Source organism: Linepithema humile, chromosome 4 (assembly GCF_040581485.1).
Source record: "Linepithema humile isolate Giens D197 chromosome 4, Lhum_UNIL_v1.0, whole genome shotgun sequence".
NCBI lineage: Eukaryota > Metazoa > Arthropoda > Insecta > Hymenoptera > Formicidae > Linepithema > Linepithema humile.
Window position 1 is genome coordinate 4,206,935 of NC_090131.1, and position 21,436 is coordinate 4,228,370.

Here is a 21,436-nt window from a genome sequence, read left to right on the forward strand (position 1 = left end):
CATTGTCCTTACTTATATAGTACATCGTGCATAAAAGCATGTAAAGCATACTCAAGTAAAGTATACTTAAGTCCTCTTTTTACCAAAATCACTGTAAATGCTATAATGAGTTTTAGCTCTTAAAGCTAATAATAATAAAAAAATCTCTACTTCTTAAAATCTTATTATCCTGAAATATAACTAACTTATTTAATGAAAAAAAATTCAAGGAAAAAATTCACTCTTCTCTCTGTTCACATTTCAGATTTATGCCAATGAAGGATTTGTACAATTATGAAAAATCCGTAAGCACGTTCCACAGGGATTTGCAAATCTGAGAGATTCTCTGAGGGGGATTACGCTCGCCCGCATCTGGTTATCAAGTTAGGCCGGATTCATAGTTCCCTCCTTTTGCTCACTGATATTTTATCTCGCCGTCATTTTCACCATTTCTCAAGTTCTAATGGCTTATACTCTTCGATCAGACTCGCAGATATACAAATAGATAGAACACTCATGCACACGAATACGTGTGTATCGTGCACACATTCATAACCACGACACTCTACGAATTTTCTCCACATAAAAGTCAGTTTTATCGGATTTGTCGTGAAGCAGAAGAAGCAGCGGAAATATTTTTGACGCATTCGTCATATAAGATTTACGGTCCCTGGCGAAGAGAAGATGCGACTGAACGAAATACATTTTTCGACAAAAGAGGAAAAAAAACAATAAAAACAATATTGGCAAATACATAACGCGTAATCTAACAAAATAGGATTCTTATAGTTTAAAATGATAAAAATAATCTGGATTATCTAAATAAGAAAATTTACATTAATTTTACCCGTTTATGAACAAAATATTACCTCGAAAAAATTTCATTGCTTGTCTAAATTCTAGAATCGTAAATCGTGACACTTGTCGGGACAAAAAAAAACGTGCGATTATAGGGATTTCTCTTAAACGGAAAAATTTGCACTTTACTGCACATCCTCTATCAGGCACGGGCCATTTGCCCGAATATTGTCGTTGGTTATCGCGATAAGCAAAGGAAACTTAAATCACGACAAACGATTCGAAAGCGAGCAATGAAAGTCTGGCGCCATCGTAGATTTTGGCCTAGACACTGTGACCCTTAATGCTACGAAGTAGAAGTCGAAGTATCTGCATTGGCGCAAGATACTACGTAATGCAGTACGCAGTCGCTGCATGCCGCATTAGAAGACATATTTCTGAATATCAGTGCGCAAAATATATGAAACAAATGGAGGTCGTTATCGATGAAAAGTCTCACTTCCTACGCGAGAAAGAATTCAAAATACTTAGCGAAGGCGGAAACGCTACAGCATTTCGCTGAAATATTTCTCGAATGTGTATACATGATTTATGATCAAATACGTTTATCCTTTCATTTGATGTTTTTGCATTTTTTTAAATAATTAATAAAAAATGGCATTATAATAAACAATCCACATATTGTTTAAACTTTTAAGTTATATTATTTGCACATGTATTATTTTACATGCGTATAATATTCCTGTATTGTTCGTCATATTGTATAAATTTAAATCCTTGGCAGTGGCTCTAATATAATTAATGTATGCTAAACCTTAACCTTGTACATTTATAACCTGGCATAATCAGCACAACTTACATTTACACGAAACAAAAGATTTCCGTCTTTTCTCTCCCGCATTTAGATAGAGTACATTAAATTCATTTTATAGTGAAATAATAAGTCACATAATGAAAACCTAGTTTTACTATGCAAAATTAGTAATTTTATTATGTTAACAATATTATTTAATTAACTTTTCTGAGTCATTGTTAGAATTATCTTTAATTTTTTTGTTATTACTCTAACTTTAAATTATTCCAAAAATTAACATAACTGATAATTAAAATTTTAATTAAATGTGTATTTTACTATCTATTTTATAATTACGCAATTCTCGGTTTTACAGCTTTTTCATTACGATTAGCAAAACGCTATACAATGCGCATTTCGTCGAGAACTATTCGTTGGCATTTTTATTCAATACTACTGCAAATTGCTCAGTGACACGAGAGAAAAGTGCTTACCTTGCATCTCTGATTAGAAAGCTTTCGATAAAACACGCTATCTCTGCAGAGGATCAGTAGAATCGATTCTAAATTCTTATGTCAGCCAAAGCAAGAATAATATTTCTGTCACGTTTAAAACAAGCAAGTAGACAAATATTTAAACAACAAATGAAACATTGTTCAATTGTAGAAATAAAATAGCACATAATTATTATCTAAAAATAATTATCGATCAATCAATAGTTTTAACATTTCCAACATAGAATATCATCTGAACAATCATTTAAAAATATATAATTTCGTTTCAAAAACTCTCAAAACTTTTTAGTATAAAAAAAAACGTTTGAAACGTTTGCTGCTACAATTATCAGCTATAATTATTGCAAAATGTTTTTGCGCTATTTATACATATGTGATTGCGGCCCTGAGTATCAGCTCAGTGCGAACTCGCTCGTTACAGGCGGCACAGCGCGATGCAATCAAGCGCGTGTAGAATATATGGATCAAGGCTCGTTGTGTCCGATACTTATCCACCAGACATTCCAGTATTGCAATTCAGCATTTTGCACCTTTGTACCGACTCTTTCACCTTTTTCACGTTTACTCACACGCGTGTATCCAAAAGTATATACGTCCCGATCACCATGCACTTTCGTACGCGTCCCTTGCCGAGAGAAAGCAAAAGACGTCGCTCGTACGAGGTTTGAAAAATTACTGACACCGTCGGCAAATAGCAGTGCTACAAAGAAAAATGATATTTGCATGACAACTATCGCGTGTTCGATTAATCGTATTCTGGGTCGAAATCTGAATTATGCATAGCGCCGTTCGATCAGGGTATTTAGTTATGCATTCAGAAGAACTGAATCCCGTTTCTTCTGTGGCTCATAAACGTTATTTCAATGCATCGACTGCACTTGTATTTATACAATTTTCACTCTGCGTATCTTAGAGCTCTCATCTCGGTCTTTTATCGAAGTATTATCTTTGCATATAATTTTTATTTCCATCAATGTCTATTAACAGGTCAATTGGATATCGTTGGATATCACCTCTCATCTTATATTCCCTGTGCAACTGGTTTTCGTTTGATCGCAATCTTTAAGCGCACGATATGAACATCAGCTTTCATCATAGATATACGTCAGCAATTGAATTCCTTACTGCTGATCAATATCTCGCTCGCATCGCTTTGGCATTTGCCAGTCATCAAAATTCAACATCAGCTTGTTATACAATAACATGTTATATTTTCTTTCATTTTCTATTCTTTACAAGAAATAATTAACTTTTCTTTTTGTTTTTATATGGTAAATTATCTATTAAAAATCTAGAATTGTCTATTAACAAAAATAGAATTTACGAGAGGAAAATGTTGCTAAATGTTTTTGTAATAAATGTTTTTGTAGTTTTTTAGATTAAAAAGTGTTGTTATATCAAATTTGTATTACTTATTTCCACAAAATATGTAAATAATGAGATAAATATATACAAAATTTACTACAATTTACATCGAAAAAGACAAACATGGTAATAACCTTGTTTGTGTAAATTATTTGAGGTGGAAAAATTCAGAAACCATAAAATTTATTCCCACGTACCAAAAATTCATTGCTAACTTTGTATAATTACGTAGTCAAATACATTAATTATATATTTTGCGTAATTAACTTTGGGCCAAACTTCAATTTCTAGTAAAAGGAATTTGAGAAAGTTTTTGCTTTACCTCTGGAAAATGTCCATTATTTAAAGGTCTGCGGAAGCATAGTTAAACACCAGCACATTGCACATGTTATAATGTAATACTACAATTTATTCAGAAGCCTAGCGTGTGAAAGTGCTTTATTATTATATGTTAAAAAAGCTTCTGCAATTTTAATGAACTTACCGTGTAACAGATGTAGAAAAAAGAGAACAATATAAAACTTAAATAACTACACGATAAAATCTGCAAAATTTAAAGCTTTTTTTACATAAAAAAACAATAATTAGAATTTCTAGTCCTTTAAATCTTCAATATTTATCAAATAATTACAAATATGTATCAATAATTACAAATTTCTCTAAATATTTGTATTTATCAAATGATATATAGATTTTTCAATTATTGAGTCTTTGAGTCTTAATTTCTTTGAGTCTTTGAGTTAAAATTTTTCAATTCTGTGACAAATTCTCTAAAATCTTCTGGATCTAAGACCACGTAAAAACAATTTCTCTCAATTAATAAGGATTCTAAAAGCTTTAAGAGGTAATCGCATTGCGAAAGTTCTAAAATAGCATAAAGTGAATGATTGCAAAGCGCACCGCGCCAAGAGACAACAGATAACCGGCAAACGACCGCGAAAACTCTCGACTCTTGCTTGCCGCCTTCGTTTATCGTTCTGCGTCGCATCAGCTCCTATCGCAGCTCATCTTGCGGCCATGATAAATTCGCGAATAAAACGCGTACGGGGTTACGCGATGTTTTACGTAAGCGTCGTAACGGCCGGTAGACATTCTGCGGGCATCTTACGATCATGCTTCAGATACAACCTCTATCTTTGCTCGTTGCAAGAAATTGCAGTCGCGGTCGTCAAGAAGAGTACCATCCGCGCGAGCACACCGACATGTCGAGTGCATGTACATGAACCGCCCTCGATCTCGCCACGTGCTGAGTTATCTCGTTTTTCTAGTTTCATGTTACGAGCAAAACCACGCGAAAATCTTATTGTTACATTTGGGCGAAACAACGAGATATTCGAGTTGAATGTAAAAATTGATGCCCGGATAGAAAACGGATAGAACAAGCGAAAAATTTAGAAAAACAAGAAAGTTTCAGAAAACACTTGGTATGTCATAAAATCCAAAAATTTACACAAAAAGCTAGCGTATTTTTGTAAAATGTTTTCTTGAAAAAAATATAATGTTGTAAAAAAGTATTTTTAATTTATAGAAAAATTTATATTTATTTGAAATATATTCTACTCAGTTGGGACAAATATAGTTTTTAATACTGAATTCGTGACCGTTTCCTCGGGATAGCAATTACGTTTTCTTGATTCTACATTGAGGTTTTTTAACGAATTTTTAAGAGTCAAAATTGTCTAAATGTCACGTAGAATGTAAATTGACGTGACCTATATAATTTTTATATATTTTTGAATTTGAAACATCATTTGTGTAGCCAAAACATAAAATGGTATGATGAGAAACGAGAACGAGTCAAAGCTATTACTCTGAAAAATCTGTTGGAAAATTGGTTACCCTGCTGCGTCTTGGAGAGAAGTTTTGACAAGGATATTTTTGTCTGAAAACGAAATCAAAGAAATATTTGCTCTAAGGAATAATTTGCTTTATCTAATATCGAATGTATTACTGCTCTATTATATTTGCCAAGTTATGCATATGTATTGATTATTAAAGCGAATTATTAAAGACACATTAAAGCAGCATATAAATGCACGAACGCCTTTGTTGTTACATGCATAATGTTCAAAGCGTCAATCTGCATTTAAAACATAATTTTTTTATCGTTAATATAAAGTATATTCAGTTAATTTATCGAGTCAAGCTGTTATCTCGATAAAACGCGGAATCTCTTTGACATTTTTTACCTCCCCTTTTATCGCTTTATTGAAAAGATTGCGTTAGTTATTTATCTTTTTTTAGTTGCACCGATACCGATTACCTCGCAGCCACGGTACAAAGGTGACGCGTAAACGGAAAGAGAATTAAATGCGATAAAATTATTGGTTGCAAGTTTTCGCGACGAAGTATAGTCGTAGCACGGACTGCTACTGTACTCCAGGGAAATTGAATGCGATGGCCGCTTGTTCGCCGAGCAAAATAGGGTACAGTTAGAAAACTCGCGACGCGCGACATCGGAAACGAAACCGGCGAAATATCGAATATAAACGGAGAATTCAAAGGACATTAGCGTGAGAATGACAGTCTAATGAAACCTTCGTTTAACATACATTGTTCTTTACAACAACGAAATCACAGAGATAGCATAAACAGACGCTAGAAAATACTTCTGATTCGATTTGTAATAATATTGTCTACCAATGCTTTTGCTGATACGTTTCACTTTATATCGTGTAAAAGCAGAGTATTAATAAAAAAAACGTAATTAAACTTTGGTGCGTATTATGTTCCATTTGATTTCATTCCAGACTATACGTGCGGGCCGAGCAAAGGTGTTACTGCAAATGGTTTTCAGCTCTGGAAATGCGTGCGTAGTGCATTTCACAGCGAGCAAACGGTATTATAACGCGATTTTATCATCGTTATATAATACGGATTAACCCGAAACGTATCTCGTCGCATAGAATGTACGTATTAGCGTCATAAATTACGCTTCTCGATTATTTCATTTCACATCTAATAAATATCTTTAATCTACGTTGCGCTTAATTATCCGTGTTGTACATCCTGGAAAAGACTTCTATATTTTATTCTAATATCTAACATGACAGATACATATGTCGAAGTAAAATTACAAATTGAACAAGTTGTAAGTTTACTTGATGAAATAGAAAGCTGCTTGATGGAAATGATTGGTAAAAATGCACAATTAAAACTTTCTTGATAATCCTGATAATTTTCTTAGCTATTTTAACTAATTTCGCGATTTTCTGATTGATTGTTTTTCCGTTTCCTTAGTGCGAAATCGAGCGTGGCCGTTCGCGAGTCCCAGTCAAAAGTAGTTACGTCTGTTGAAGTTCAGACACGAAAATTCACCGGTTGCCTTCTCGTCGATTCTCGCGTTCGATTATCGAGGAACGCTCGTCCAAAGACCGGGAATGGAGAAATCGAAGGAAAAAGCACCGAAACGCGCAGGACGAGCGAGCGAAAATTCCTGTTCTTTATGGAAACTACTTAGCCAAACGATAGGATCTAGTAGAGTCGCTTCAAGTAATTTTCGCCAGGTTTTAATGGAAGAACCGGTGCTGGCTGCAGATAAGGATGCCTTATCGACCTGTTCGTAGAAGTCTGATGACTTCATCGGCACGCCATCGTCAATTCTTTTTAGCGACACGCAGAGATCTTATGAGGATGCTTCGCGTGCTAACATCTCGTTATGATTTCACGTTAATTGTTGTAAATACGTATAATTAGTATTAGAACAATGCTCATTCTGCAATATAATTTATTTCGCTTGAAAGAAATTCAGCGAGAATCGTGCGCTTTGGTGAAAAAGTAATAGCTTCCACATGCAGTATTATCTCTTCGCATTTCAACGTTGACGTGACATGCAATTTCTGTAAATTCTCAGCGACAGAATTCAGCTCCAGTTCTGTATTTTCAAATGGTACACGGTTATACGTATTGTACGTATATTACGTATGAATGCAGATAAAAAAAGCTATAAATTGGTATTAACTTTTCTATCATCTTGCTAACTGCGAAGTGGAAAACCTTTGAAAAGTCAACAAAATTATAAAATCTACTTTTACCATTTTGTTCTTTTTAAGTTGTCAAATATAAATCCATAATGAAGACGTCTAAAATTGTAAAAATATTTTTACAGTAGAATAATCGAATTTTATCGGAACTGAAATTTTTGCGAGTGACGGCGAACCACAGTTGACTACGAGCTTCGGAACGCATTATAATTCCTTGCCTGCGCGCGTGGGCAAGTTATAAATCTTTAATACTGTCAACGCGATGGCGATTTACTTCCGTTCACTTCGAAGGAGGTTACGGGAAGTTTATTAAGCTCGTTCATGCTCGCACCTTCGAGTGTTCGAAGTTTTCCCTCCCGCCGCAAATTTACAAGCGCATGCTGCTGCATAGTTCTTACGGATTCAAAAATTTTTGGCGTGCTGAGAAAGCGAAGATGGTAATACTTTCAAAGTGCGATGTACCGTCAAGTGACTGTACCGATAATTTTCGTACACGAGCGTAACGGCGATTTATCAGCGAGACATGCGATGTAGCGAAAAGCTGCGGAACTCGCGGCGATTCATAAACTTGCATTTGGGAATGCACGCTTCGTATATACCTTGAGTAACAATATAGAAGAAAAAGTAGCTGCAGAATTGTAACTTCACGTTTCTTCCGCGTTATTTTGTAAAATTCTTATTTTAAAAAGTGCTTATTTTACGACGTTTCTCGGACCATAAATAATTTATATTTAGCGTAAAAATATTACGCGCACCGTATCATAAAGTTTGAAATTTCTGCGTTGTAAAACTTTTATAAATTGTATAATAGTAAAAACAATAATGAGAAAATACTTAAAAAAAACAATTATCAATCAATATACTCTCAACTAAAATAGATGTTAAAAAATACAAACGTTTCTCTGTTAAATTAGCGTAGCACGTAGAATTATATCTCGAGGCGTTCCTCTCTCTCGAAATACGAGAGAAACTGCATTTGCAGTCCCATCGCGATGTTTGCTGAAGATATCTTGATCGTTATCGAATATTCGTTTTCCTGCTATCTTTTCCTTTCACCACCCCGTTGAAAATTACATTAATCCGCTCGCCTCGCGCCCGTACCACCCATAAAATGGCGAATAATGAAACTCTTTGCGGAAATGCGAATGTTACAACCAGTGGTCAGTATCGCGGAGTATAACGGCACGCCTGTATATGCATTCGTGTACTTTTATTTACTGCAGATAATACTGGCGTTACAACTAGAATGTTCTATCATTCCGACGCAGATCTCAGCGGCGGGTGCGACATTCAGCGTAACGACTGTAAACGGATCGCAGATCTTATGCGCGTAGATGGACGTAAATGCCTGTAGCAGGCATACAAGTAATAAAATTTATGATTGCGTCTACCATTGACGGCGGTTCTTAGCGCAACATTAAGTGACTTGCGCTTTGATCGGGTACGACTCACGAGAGGCGTGTAACAGACACGCTGCAGAAAGCTTCGTGTATCGATCGTGTCATAAATAATTTTTAGAAAGTTACGTCTGATATTTACAACGTTCGTTCATTTATAATTATTTTCGCCGAATAATAGCCGGTTTTTCTATATTCGCTTGTTTGTTTTCTGAGCAAATTATTAATAACGTGCAGGTCTCAATAAAATATAATAATTAAAATATGATATATTGTAATAACTATTGAATAAAAAATGTGCGCAAATATAATAATTTTGATATTCAAAACTATTTTTTAGTTTGGAATTTAAGATAATAAACACAAGTAAAAAAGTGAGTAAATATGTGTAAGATTATGAGATTCTAAGACAATATCTCCAGAGAGTCATATTCATACCCGAGTTTTGAAATGGTTCGTTAACAACGCCTAGTGCATTAGTATGTAAATCGAACATAACGTCGGTGTATTTTATACGGAATGGGTTGTTAACAGCTCGTTGGTTATAAATGTTAATAACACCCTGGTTCTGTTTTATTAGCTGACAAAATGCAAATGTTTGTTTTCAAACAATATTTCATCTGACTTATTTCATGTTAATGGTAAAAAGATGTTAATGGTAAAAAGATGTGAAAAATATTAAATTTTTAACAAATAAATGAATAAAATAATTATGCTTTCAACTATTTAATATTTTTGCTACTCTCTCTTTTTATTTAATTATAATATTATTGCAAAAATTCTGACACATAATATTTAGATTTTATATAAGAGATAGTATTTTCAAAGAATTAATTTTGTACAATTGCATATATAAAAATTGAATGATAATATCATCACGAGATAAAAATAATAGAATTTACTGTAATTAATAAATATCAAATAAGCATTTTGTACGTATTAAATGAACTCAATAACATTCACTAATTTGCAACATACAAATGCAAAAAGATTTTGAATTATCTTATTCCATTTTATTCAGTTACTATTTGATAATGAAAATCTCTCAGTTCTCGCCTGATAAGAATCTTAAGAAATAGGAGACTCGCCCATCTCATTTCACTCAGCTTACAAGTCTGCGTTACAGCTTTAGTTTCAGGTGTCACCAAGAAAACGCGGAAAATGGCAGTAAGAAAATTAATCATCTTGAAAACTACTCGGCTTCTACACCATTGAAAGACGCAGCAATGCGGCAGATGTTTCGCCTTGCAATCTGCGTACTTGCATTCATGTTACGCTCATTGTTCGAAAAACTCATGTAACTTTCATCTCCGAGATTACTACATCGCGAATGCGTGCTTTCACGCATTATTTCAATTCAAAGATTTTTTAATTGATATCTATGTAAAAAAGATGAAACAAAAAAAATTTTTTTTATATGTGGTCGTGCATTATTTAACTCTTGTCTGCCGAATTCATCAAGTCTGTTTAAATTTATCTCTACAGATTGTTTGCGTTACAGTTGCGATTGTTTTGTTCACATCGTTCAAAACAAAAAAACGTTATTTCCTGTCTATATCCATTTTTTTTATTTTAAAAAAAACGTAAAAGCGAAATGGACTATGAGTTTCGAATGAAAACTCACAGTTAATATTCTTCGTGTGGTTGGCTGTTAGATTAAATAAATATCGTTATTCTTATTAACACCTGCGCGTGTTACGCGCGCTGAATAATGAATATTTCAATTACGTCATCAAACACGAGAAAGATTATAGCAGTGAGCATGAATACGTAATATTTCCGGTATTTTCTTTACGGTCTCGGACAGATATCGCGTTTCGGGATGTTGAAGGATCTTTGTTACCTCCCTGGGGACGTTTTACTTTCTTTCATTCCCCGAATTTGTCTTATATACGCGGGACGTGGGTTTGTCAGACGCGAGCACCCTGTCTGACAAACCCACTTGCCTTATCGTTCTTTCTTCATTCTAACCATCATAAGAAATTGCAGACAAGTTTCCCCCGAGGCGGTTGCCCTACAGAACTTCGACCAATTAGATCGACGGAAAACTTTCTTACCGGTGAGCAGCAAGCAGCCCCGAGCTGCGCTCTTGTGTCGCGAATGTATGCCGTGCGTGCGCGTGTGACGGCTGGATACACACGACCGAAGTCGAAGCCTGACATCCGACGCACGGACACGTCTGCTCTACACTCACTCAGAACATCTTCGGAATACTAATGAGTCCATACTGATGAAGTCGCGTGCCCGGTAACAGGTGAAGATTCGATCCTCGCGTACTTAGCGACATACTCTGTAATTCTAAACCGCGCCGTCGCATCTACCTGCCACAACGGAGCATAATCACCCTTGCCGGAAAGTTTCCGGCAAGTTTGCGACTTGTACGGCGGAAAAAGTTGCAAACGATCCTCTATGCGCCGTGAATCGAGGCCTGAGACTGACTTGCGGGTGAATTGCCGCTCGTGATAAAGCCGCGGAAGCTGACGAGAGGGAGAATCCGAAATCATTACTATTCTACAAGTTGCTTCAAATTCATAAGAACACTTGCAAAGTAATTCGTATAAAAATGTTTGAAAATACATTTTTACGTTATTAAAAACGTAATTAAAAAATAATATTTTTAGTTAATTAAAATACAATTCAAATATTTGGATATAATTTATACCGCTTCGCGTTCATTTCTCATTTTCATTTTTCACAAAATATTACCAGCAGCTCATTTGTTACTATATACTTGCTATTATAATTATGCAGATATATTATTGCAATATATCCGCAAGTGCATAAGTGCATGAATTTAATACGAAGTGAATTTCGCAGTGTAATTGACCAACGTGGAAATCTTTCTGCAGATATACGCTATGAAATTGGACAATTTCACGACCGAACTAATTGACGCTCTACAGGCGAACTACGCATGGTACATGCCGCGGTATTTGCGCATCGGCGTCCTGTGATCAACGGCGTGCATGAAAAGCCATAAGTCACAGAAAATACAGATAAACATGATAATATCGCGTGTTGCACAACTTGTTTTGAAAATATATTTTCGCGGCTTTTAAACCTGCGTACAGTTCCGCAACGAATAATAGGTTTTATTAAATATAAAATTTTCCACAAAAATGTTTCATAAATTGTAGAATGGTATACCATAAATTCAGCAATTGTCAGTCATTTTGTGTGACTGATAATCAACTTCTCAATAAATAATTAAGCAGTCTGCTGTTACATATAAACAGACATGTTGTAATATTTCGCACATAAATAACTTAAAGCTTGGTAAATTCAATCAAAATGGACTCACCGATTCTGATGACCGGCGGCAGCGACATGGCAGTGGTGATCGAAATAACGATTATGGCGACCAGCAGTGCCATTGTGTCCAATGTGAAGTCAGTCCACACTTGGGCGACTATGACATCGTTCCTGCTGGTTCTCCGTAAGGCGAGGTGTAATCAAGGAAAGAAAAGGAAATCATAAGTACGCCAAGTTGCTCCGTTCTCACCGACACTTTAACACCAAACTGCACATCCTCAAAAGTTCGTCGCACATCCGGCAAGATACTTAGATAACCATCATCTTCTGCACAGACACGACCTAAAAATAGAAAGACACAATACGATGTAAAAAATTGAAAAAATTGAAAATCTAGAATTGGAAAAAAAATATTTTTTTAATAGATGAAATAAAATAGAATTAATTAACTGAAATAAAATAACTTTAATCAATAATGTTAATCTGTTACACATATGTTAACCATTTATTTTGTATTAGAGATTTAAGTATGCGTAAAATATTATCATCTGCTTTTCCAAATATACAGATAAATAAATAAAACTTTTGCAATATTTCGTGCTATTATGTACACGCGCAGTCATCATCGCATTACTCATAATTGTTCATTGATCAAAATGGATTTGATCAATGGACATTTACTGGACAAACAATGCAAAGCGCAAAATATTGGCCTCGTAAAATCAGAACATGAACGGACCAGCAAAATACAATTCGTTGGAGATCGTATTTTTTCATTGAAAAATTAACTGCCTAAATAGCCTGCACGATTCTATACGGAAGTATTTGCTGAGAGTTACATTCACTAAATTATAATTTATGATTTTAACTTGAAATAAAAATAAACTAATAAAATTAGAAATGCGCAATTTGCTACTGTTTATTAACTAAGAGAAAATTTTAAAACATCTGCTTTTTTGTAGTTGCATTTTTCTATTTTTTTTTTATTTTAAAATAGTATTTTTAATTTTTAAATAAATAAATAAATATATACGTTTATTCATTAAAAAAAAAAAAAAATGGTTAAAAATAAAATTTGCTGACCTAATTTAATTTTAGAAATATAATTTAAATTAAAAAAAAACACTTATTTAAATAAACTCTGAAAAAACATTTGAAGAGAAAAATAATTAAGCCACACATTGCACGCAACAATATCTCTCTCTACGTATAAAAAAATAGAAATTTAGGAAAAATTGGGAAGCACTATTTATAGTTGTATAGTTTTACACTTTTATAGTTTTTTACGTAGTGCGATAGCTGCACATCAACATTATTGAAACCAGAGCCCAGTTTATTTTTATTTGCGCTAGATCTCTAAAAGAAAGCGAAAAAAGGGGCGATGCTACGGTCTCCGGAGTGAAATCGTGTGGGCCTGCGTTTCTGCTCCCCAAGGTGCACTTTCCGAGGGTGAGATGGAAAAAAGGGAATTTGGCCTTTAACCTTCCCGGTAGATACGACCTCCGTTACGCCGCCGGAGATACCACGGGAAAAAGAGTCGCTCCCTTTATTTCCGAAGCGATTTCGGAGGAGTTTTTGGTGCTGCCACGATAATGTTCCTGCGCCCGACTCTATCTCGACGTACCGCATTGTGCCACACGACAGTCCTGTCCTGGTAACTTCGCGCTAACGCGACAGACAGAGTTCGTAGTTAAAACTGCGTTACGAAAAGATGTAGTTGAATCAGAACGAACTTTCCCGGTACGCAGAGAGTGAAGTCCCTTCGACGATATTTCGTCGAGCAAACTACGAGAAACGCTGCAGAATATCTTTGAAACACAACATGATTTTCTTCGTGGGTGACGGCAGTTTGCAAATGGCGTCTATTATTTTCTTTTTTCATCTTTCATTAGTTATTATCCAGCTAGTATCTAGTTATTAATATGACAAATAGTTTGTAATTTCTAATTGTTTAATCTTTGATAATGCTATGTATATTAGCTGTTTAATTGAATATTATCTTAATAATTTGTCATTAACATTGTTGACAAAGGTATTTTAATATACATAGAATTATTATTGCCATTGTTATCTATTTCCCACAAATATATTTATTTGATTGGCACAATTTATTTAAGCATGAGTATTAACGAAGGCGTGAATTTAATTATGTTATTATCTATTAATAGATAATGTAACACGCATTGCGTCGTGTGGTCTTGAATGACATGAAACGCGAGGTTTTGATTGTACAGCCCGAATTATTAATACGTCATTTATAAGCAAACTAATTGACTGGTCTAATCAATTATCAATATTGATCGTCATCGATCAAGTTCCTTTGTGTCGTAACGCAAGCTCGCTCGCGATTCTTTTACATTACAATCTGCGCCATGCGTATTGTATGCGTGAATCCAAAGTGAATCGAATCAAATAGCGAGCCAGCGAGCGCTCACTACAACTACAAATATTTGATGATCAAAAGACTGGTCGAGAAAATAAATGCCGCAAGCTATATACGTAGAATCGCTCTCGCGGGCGACTGTTCTCAACGGATGCCGAAGTTCGGTGTCGACGCCGCATGCAGCTCACGCTTTCGCCATTAGAGTTAGCGTAAACGGATTTCGAGCTAACCCAATTTAGCCGGGGGTAACTTTGCCTCTCGCTGCGTGTTTGTTTGTCGAACGGCGTGGTTTTAAGCGCGCTGTTTGATTACGTAGGTGTGTCCATTGCGTCCGAAATGACTTTTTTTCATGCTACGTTCTTTCGCTACATCGACGACTTCTTGCGGAGTTTGCTCTCCTTTCTCTCGCATGAAGTCCTCTTAGTGAATCGAGGCAGAGCTTCGGCCCTTAGCGCTACGGGCGCGTTAAAAATTTATTAAACGCACGGCGAGCGTGTATCTTGGAATTATGCGCATTTTTTTAAACATTACAACGTTGAAACTAGCACAATAAAAATACGGCGAAACATAAAAGGTGTAAGATATTTTATGTCAGCAACATGATGTTTCCTTTAAGTTTAAAGTAAAAAAAAGTTAATTTTTTAAAATTATTATTGTTGCTAAAAAATAATATATATTTTTACCATTAATCAACAATACTTATAACATATACTAATTAAGAAACGACAATACTTAGAGACTTTTTCAATAATAGCATTTTTTATATACAATTTTATAATTATATAAATATAATTATTTGCTGATAAATCTTTATTTATTGATATATTTATAATAATGATTTAGAAAATATTAGAAATAAGATATGGAAACGACATCACGCGTTATACGTTTTTTGCGGCAGTGGATAACATTACGTGTGCGTTTTATTGCCAATAAAAAGTACATTATGTTAACTCTTTATAGATTTTATAATCGAAAAGGACTAACTGTGGTTACCAACGACTAAATCTTATTGTCGTAAAAAACCACTGGTAACTAAGTATTACTTTAAATAGAAGTTTCTTGTTCTTTCTTTCAGAGATCATTTAATTTTACGCTTTTAAATGGTCCAGTAGATGAAACTTTAATAGCTTAGTTTCCGACTTTAGTTTCCATCGAAACGATAAGAGTCTAAACAGTGAAATAGATAAGTTGCATCTTAAGTTTTTACTTATCAACAGTAATCCCGTTTATTAACATAAAGTTTGCTAAAAAGTTTTAGACTATCCTTTGCATACTGCGCTCTTTTGGCCGCTGACCAAAAAGTGTTTTATTACCGCAATATTTGTATACTAGATTTTCACGTCATAGTAAACTAGAAAATTCTTAATAATATTTATAGCAGTTTAAAATAATTTTTCTGATTTTTTTTATAATATTAAAATTATTTTAATATTATAAGAAATATAAAAAATTATTTAGCATTATACTGTATACTATAAATACTGTTAGCATATAATAAATATAATATAAGCAGTAATAAAATAATTAAAGTATTTAAATTGTCGTTATTAAATTTTTTTGATACATAACATGCAGTTTCTACGCGACGGCTTAAATAAATCAAGTTTATTAGGAAACACGCGAGCAAGAAGTAGATGAGACGTAACAGATTGATGCCGTACGATATAAACCGTGACGAAATTGCGGAGTAAGTGGCATGGAAATAAAATCGAAATATATTGTAAAAAAATGTGCCACCAAATCAAAATTTAACGGTTAGTCAAGGTGTGCGATATTTCCTGCGGACTTTAACTTCCGTTCTCTTCTCGTTTCATTTTCTTGCCTCATACGACCACGGCCGCAATAAATTTCTGAAAATTATCGAGGCGTTCCTACGACCAGGAAAAAAATGCAACCTACGTCGCGTCAGCGATACATTGTGCTGTGAATGAACGATACATTGTGCTCGGTAGGCGGTCTTGCGATTAATAACGCGACGATGTCAGCAAGAATTTCATAACTTTCATATTTGAAGAGATACAGGAAGGAAGTTGATACGCCGCGACTGAGCGAAATTTAACGCTTGTCTAACAAAGAAACGGTAAATGGTTAATCGATAAATCGCGTAAGATCGACGCGCCTGTGAAATATAGATGGATATGACAGTTTCGAGAGTAAGCCAAAGAAATTAATCGTGAAGGCGTGTAACATATTGCTATTTAAGTCTGTTTACGACGGTGTAATCTGTAACTTTCATCTCTTCAATTCTGGTAAATGAGATTTTCCAGGCAACTGCAATAATTTTCAGTTTTCTCTCTCGTTGACAGATTTAAAAACTTTTTGAAAAACATATTTGCCGACATGTGTAAATAGTAAATAATGGCAAATTAAAAAAGCACAAACTTGAAATGCATTTAGCGTTATAACATTTTAAAATTGAAAACGCAATATTTAATTAAATTTTATAAGTTTTTGTTAAAGAAAAATTATAAAATTGTAGTAGGAATAGATGCAAAATGCTGTACGAAATAGCTGTGTGAAGCATATAAAAATACAGACTGGTAAATTAAGAATTTCTGACGTGTAATGTGCTTTCAGTAAATGTGTGCTACAGAAACATCATATTGCGAGATTGAAGGAAGAAAACATTTGACGAACGCGTCTCGTTTGTCTCTATTATATCCGAACGAGACGTTAACTCAGCGCAAAGCGCGACTTGGAGCTGAGAGGAAACGCAAGAGGCGCTTAAAGGAAAGAAGTTAGAAACGTCGTTACTATCGTGACGTTACTGTTGTACAATTCAACGTGCGCTTCGCAGGCGCGAAACCCGCTTTGCTCACATGGAAGCCCGACGATGCTCTTTGGGGAGCTTCTTTTCGAATAAAGAGTACGCGCGTATAGAAAGAGAGACTGCACTCGACGTAATACATATGTCTTCAACAAAAATTGAAAATGCACTATCAAAAATGTACATGTAACTACAAATGCGTTTGTTAACCCATTATTTTTGTAAAACATTGTAAAAATAATTATTTATTGTGCATTGTATTTCCCTTAGCAAGTAAAAATAAAATAGTTCATAAACAAAGCAAAAAAGTTTTTTAAATTAAAAAAAAATATGGAAATTTAAATGAATATTTTATGTGTTATCACAATTTTTGTACATAAAAGCATATTTCAATAACAAATAAATGTACTCACCCGTTGTATTCTAGCTACATACGTCATCAGCTGTATCTGAAAAATTAATACATATTTTAATTAAATTAGGTTTGCTTTTTATATATATTGATTAATATTATTTAATTATTTACGTTTTGATTAAAATATTATTTCTATTTTAATTATGTTATTAGTAATAAATTGCATAAAGAATTAGTTAAATATTGTAATAATTTCAATAAATATTTGGATAAATATTTTTATACATCCCACACAGCATACATAACCATAAGACATCCAGAAGACATCTCGAAGATATCTTTAAAAGATACGATATTTTCGGGATGTCCCCCGAACGTTCTCCAGATATGCATGCTGTGTGGAATATAATAAATATTTCATAAATAATAATTGTAATTTTGCTCTTGTGTGTTTTGCACAATTCTAAATAAAGTCAAATAATAAAAAAAGAATCATATACGCACCAGATAGGCTACTGCAACTTGTTGCACCTGCTGCAGATTCCTTTCGGCATCAATTCCAAAAAATCGATGAATTTCGGAAACCCGTATTTATGTTCTATAACTACGTGCACAACCTAACGAAAGTCAACCTGCAGATTCTTTACAGTCCGCGAAAATCGTGGATTCAAGTTTCGAATTTATTACGCCGCGGTGTACAAGATGTAAATGCGAGATGAAACGCATTTTATGCCGTAACGCTTCCATATACATAATTATAGATGGTGCTGCCCTCAGCAAGGTGACTATCTTCAGAACAGACGTACCGGCGATCAGGACACACCTTAACACATGAAAATGCGTCAATTTTAAACAATTCAAAATGTGCGCATCGCGTCTACGTATTCATGCATCATGATTGTTGATAAAAAAATTATAAATTGCATTATTATTAATTTATTGTATTAATCTTTCGTATAAATGTATCAAATGCTTAGAAATACGATTCTGCGTCATAAATATCTGCACAAATATCTAGATGCAATCAAGCATACTCCGAATTGTTCAAAATTGTCGCAACTTTTGTGTCGACGCATTCCTGATTGTTGATATACACAAGCAATCAAGAGAATGCCGTGACACATAAAAATGCATTAGTTTTGAACAATTCAGAGCGCGCATGACATCTACGGCATCACAAAATACAATATATATGTACATAGATACTGAAATTTTAACCCATCTTACCTCACAGCCCGGTCAATCGATGAAACATCGTTACTCGCAAACATTCGTGGTAGATAATACGTCTCAGCAATCGTCCGTCATTCTAATCGACAATTCCGATAAGAATTTTATAACGGTATACCCTTTTAACACGTAAAATATGCGATTCATCGCATGATTATTCTGTACCCCGCACTCTACTGACGCGCCGAAATATATCCACGGCAGTCGGTAGGGTAGCGCACGAAATGTCCGAGATGGTCGCGAGCGCCACCCCCCGGCCACCGTGAATCTATCCTAGCGCGTCGAAACATGTAGCGCGAACATTTTTGCAAGTAATGACGTATCATGTATCCGTATTGCAGGGGTATAACGAGTGCAAGTGTTTATCCGGAGTGTCGATTCAAATAACCGGCGACTATCGGACATATTGTTTACCGTTGATGTTTCCAATTAACGGTGTCGATCGTTTGACGGCTGGACCGTGAGTTGAGAGAGGTTAAATGAGTACAGATTTCCAGACTGTCCTAGCGCGTCGAAATATGTAGCGCAAACATTTTTGCAAGTAATGATGTATCACGTATCCGTATTTCAAGTGTATAACGAGTGCAAATGTTTACCCGGAGTGTCGATTCAAATAACTGGCGACTATCGGACATATTGTTTACCGTTGATATTCGTGATTAACAGCGTCAATCGTCTGGCGACTGGACCGTAAGTTGAGAGAGGTTAAACGAGTACAGATTTTGATGCTACAGATGTGTAGAATAAACGATTCCTACAATTGTTGAAGAAAATCAACACGCAAACACTTTTCAATGAATGCAAAAGTATGTTAGGAGTGTATCTTGTAAGAATTCAATTGAATAACATGTAGCTGTTTAACCTATATGACCGCTGAGTCAATCGTTCGTCTCTCTCGCCCGCTCTTAATCGTTGTTTATCTCGCACACTCTGAGTATGCGTACAATAACATAAAGTGCCAAATATGTGTGAAATTATAATACTCAGATACAATTATATCCGTGAACGCGTTGTGGCGTAAAGTATGTCTTATGTATCTCGCGTTTGTGTTGTATGTAGTGCGGCGTAGTAAATTTGCAATGTGAATCCGTGTGATTTTTACGTAAATCAAGTTTGTGAGTTAATTTTTGTTTAATAGTGTGTGTGTGTGTGTGTGTGCTTGTGTAATTAAGTGCGGATTTCTGATATTCATCGATTCTTCAATGGAGTTGATGCAGTCTAAAGTGGAGTCTGCAGCAGAAGTAAACTACAATACTCTAGCTAGTAAGTATAATTTTTGTTTATTATTTAAAAATTATAATAATAAACATATATAGAGCTATTATAGAATTTTTATTTGTTAATTATTTATCAATATGTTTAAAAATGTTTATTAAAGTATTTATTTATTAAAATTTTTTAATTAATAATTCATGCAATTTATTGCCTATAACCATGTTTTAATTAAAATGGAAATAATCAAAAAATACATAATAACGAATGTAATATACATAATGTATAATATATAATTTATAATAGCTAAGAATAAAAATATATATTAATTTTTCCAGGTAGAGCTGAAAGCATACTTGGTTAGAGTACAACGACCGGTGAGTGAATTTATTATATTATATGTTTATTATATATTTGCTCAATGATACAAAATATTGACTGTTATTTTATTCTATCTTATTTTAACTGTACAAATTCTGAGAATTACATTTTCATAATCACGTCTAATGTGTACAGCACACATATTTATAAACAAATAATAAAATATTAAATATCTATCTTTATAGACAAAAATTTCAAATTTTACACAAGTTATATGAACTTTTCTACATAATAACAGATATGGAGACATATGAGTCATAAAATATTAAATTTAGAAATTAGAGTTTTGAAAATATAAATATTGAGAACAGAATATTTAATACAATTTCAATACAAATAAGTATATCTTTTATTTGATCTTATTAATAATTTTAATTGTTAAATATCTTCACAGAGAGAACATATTTTTAAAGTACAATTTCAAATGTGGTGATTTTTGTGCAATATATATTATTCATAAACTAATTAATAAAATATAATAAAATTTGTATTTTACAAAAAGTATATTCTATCCAATATTTTTTGCCTAGTATTGAAAATGAAAATTTTTTTAAATATGACATTTTTTTAAATATGACATCTTTTGCATAAAAGCTATTTCTCCGCAATTAAAAATAAAAAATAAAATTTTATTATATTTTGTTTATAATCAATGCATATATACAATTAATTTTTTTAAATTATCTTAATAACTCATTGCTGATGCAAAAAGTGCTTTGTTATCTGTTTTGTGTACTGTGGCGTAGCAAATTTACAACATAAATTTGCAATTTTTGAGAGTAAATTACGCAGGTTGATTTTTGTTCGATAATACACGTAACTAAGAGTGGGTTTACGATATTTGTCGATTTTTTGATAAAATTGAACAATTTAAATCGAAAATTGCAGTCTGTGAAGTAAACTATGATATTCTGATGGATATTGAAGCATAATTATTTATTTATTATTATTGTTTTTTAACGGAAAAATGTTTTAAATCATGAAATATTTTATGATTATTTTTAAATATTCATTAGATTTTCT

At 33.8% G+C, this 21,436-nt stretch overlaps 2 protein-coding genes across 5 annotated transcripts in view; one reads left to right on the forward strand and one right to left on the reverse strand.

Annotated features, from left to right (window-relative positions):
* LOC105670103 (glutamate receptor ionotropic, kainate 2) overlaps positions 1-21,436 on the reverse strand; it is a 137,707-nt gene that overhangs the window by 111,705 nt on the left and 4,566 nt on the right. For 3 of the 4 annotated variants that reach the window (XM_067353981.1, XM_067353982.1, XM_067353983.1), the window contains exons 2-4: positions 18,095-18,413; positions 17,649-17,684; positions 12,132-12,424 (exon numbers count right to left, since the gene is read on the reverse strand). In XM_067353981.1, coding sequence (XP_067210082.1) covers positions 12,132-12,204 — 73 coding nt within the window. In that variant the 5' untranslated portion in view covers positions 12,205-12,424; positions 17,649-17,684; positions 18,095-18,413. Of the gene's footprint in view, positions 1-12,131; positions 17,602-17,648; positions 17,685-18,094; positions 18,414-21,436 lie in introns of those variants that run through there. The other variant, XM_067353980.1, reaches the window with a different exon arrangement.
* Positions 18,828-21,436, forward strand: part of LOC105670105 (uncharacterized) — a 61,347-nt gene continuing 58,738 nt past the window's right edge. The window contains exons 1-2 of the mRNA XM_012363438.2: positions 18,828-20,083; positions 20,371-20,409. The gene's annotated coding sequence lies outside the window, so the exon portion shown is untranslated. The remainder of the gene's footprint in view (positions 20,084-20,370; positions 20,410-21,436) is intronic.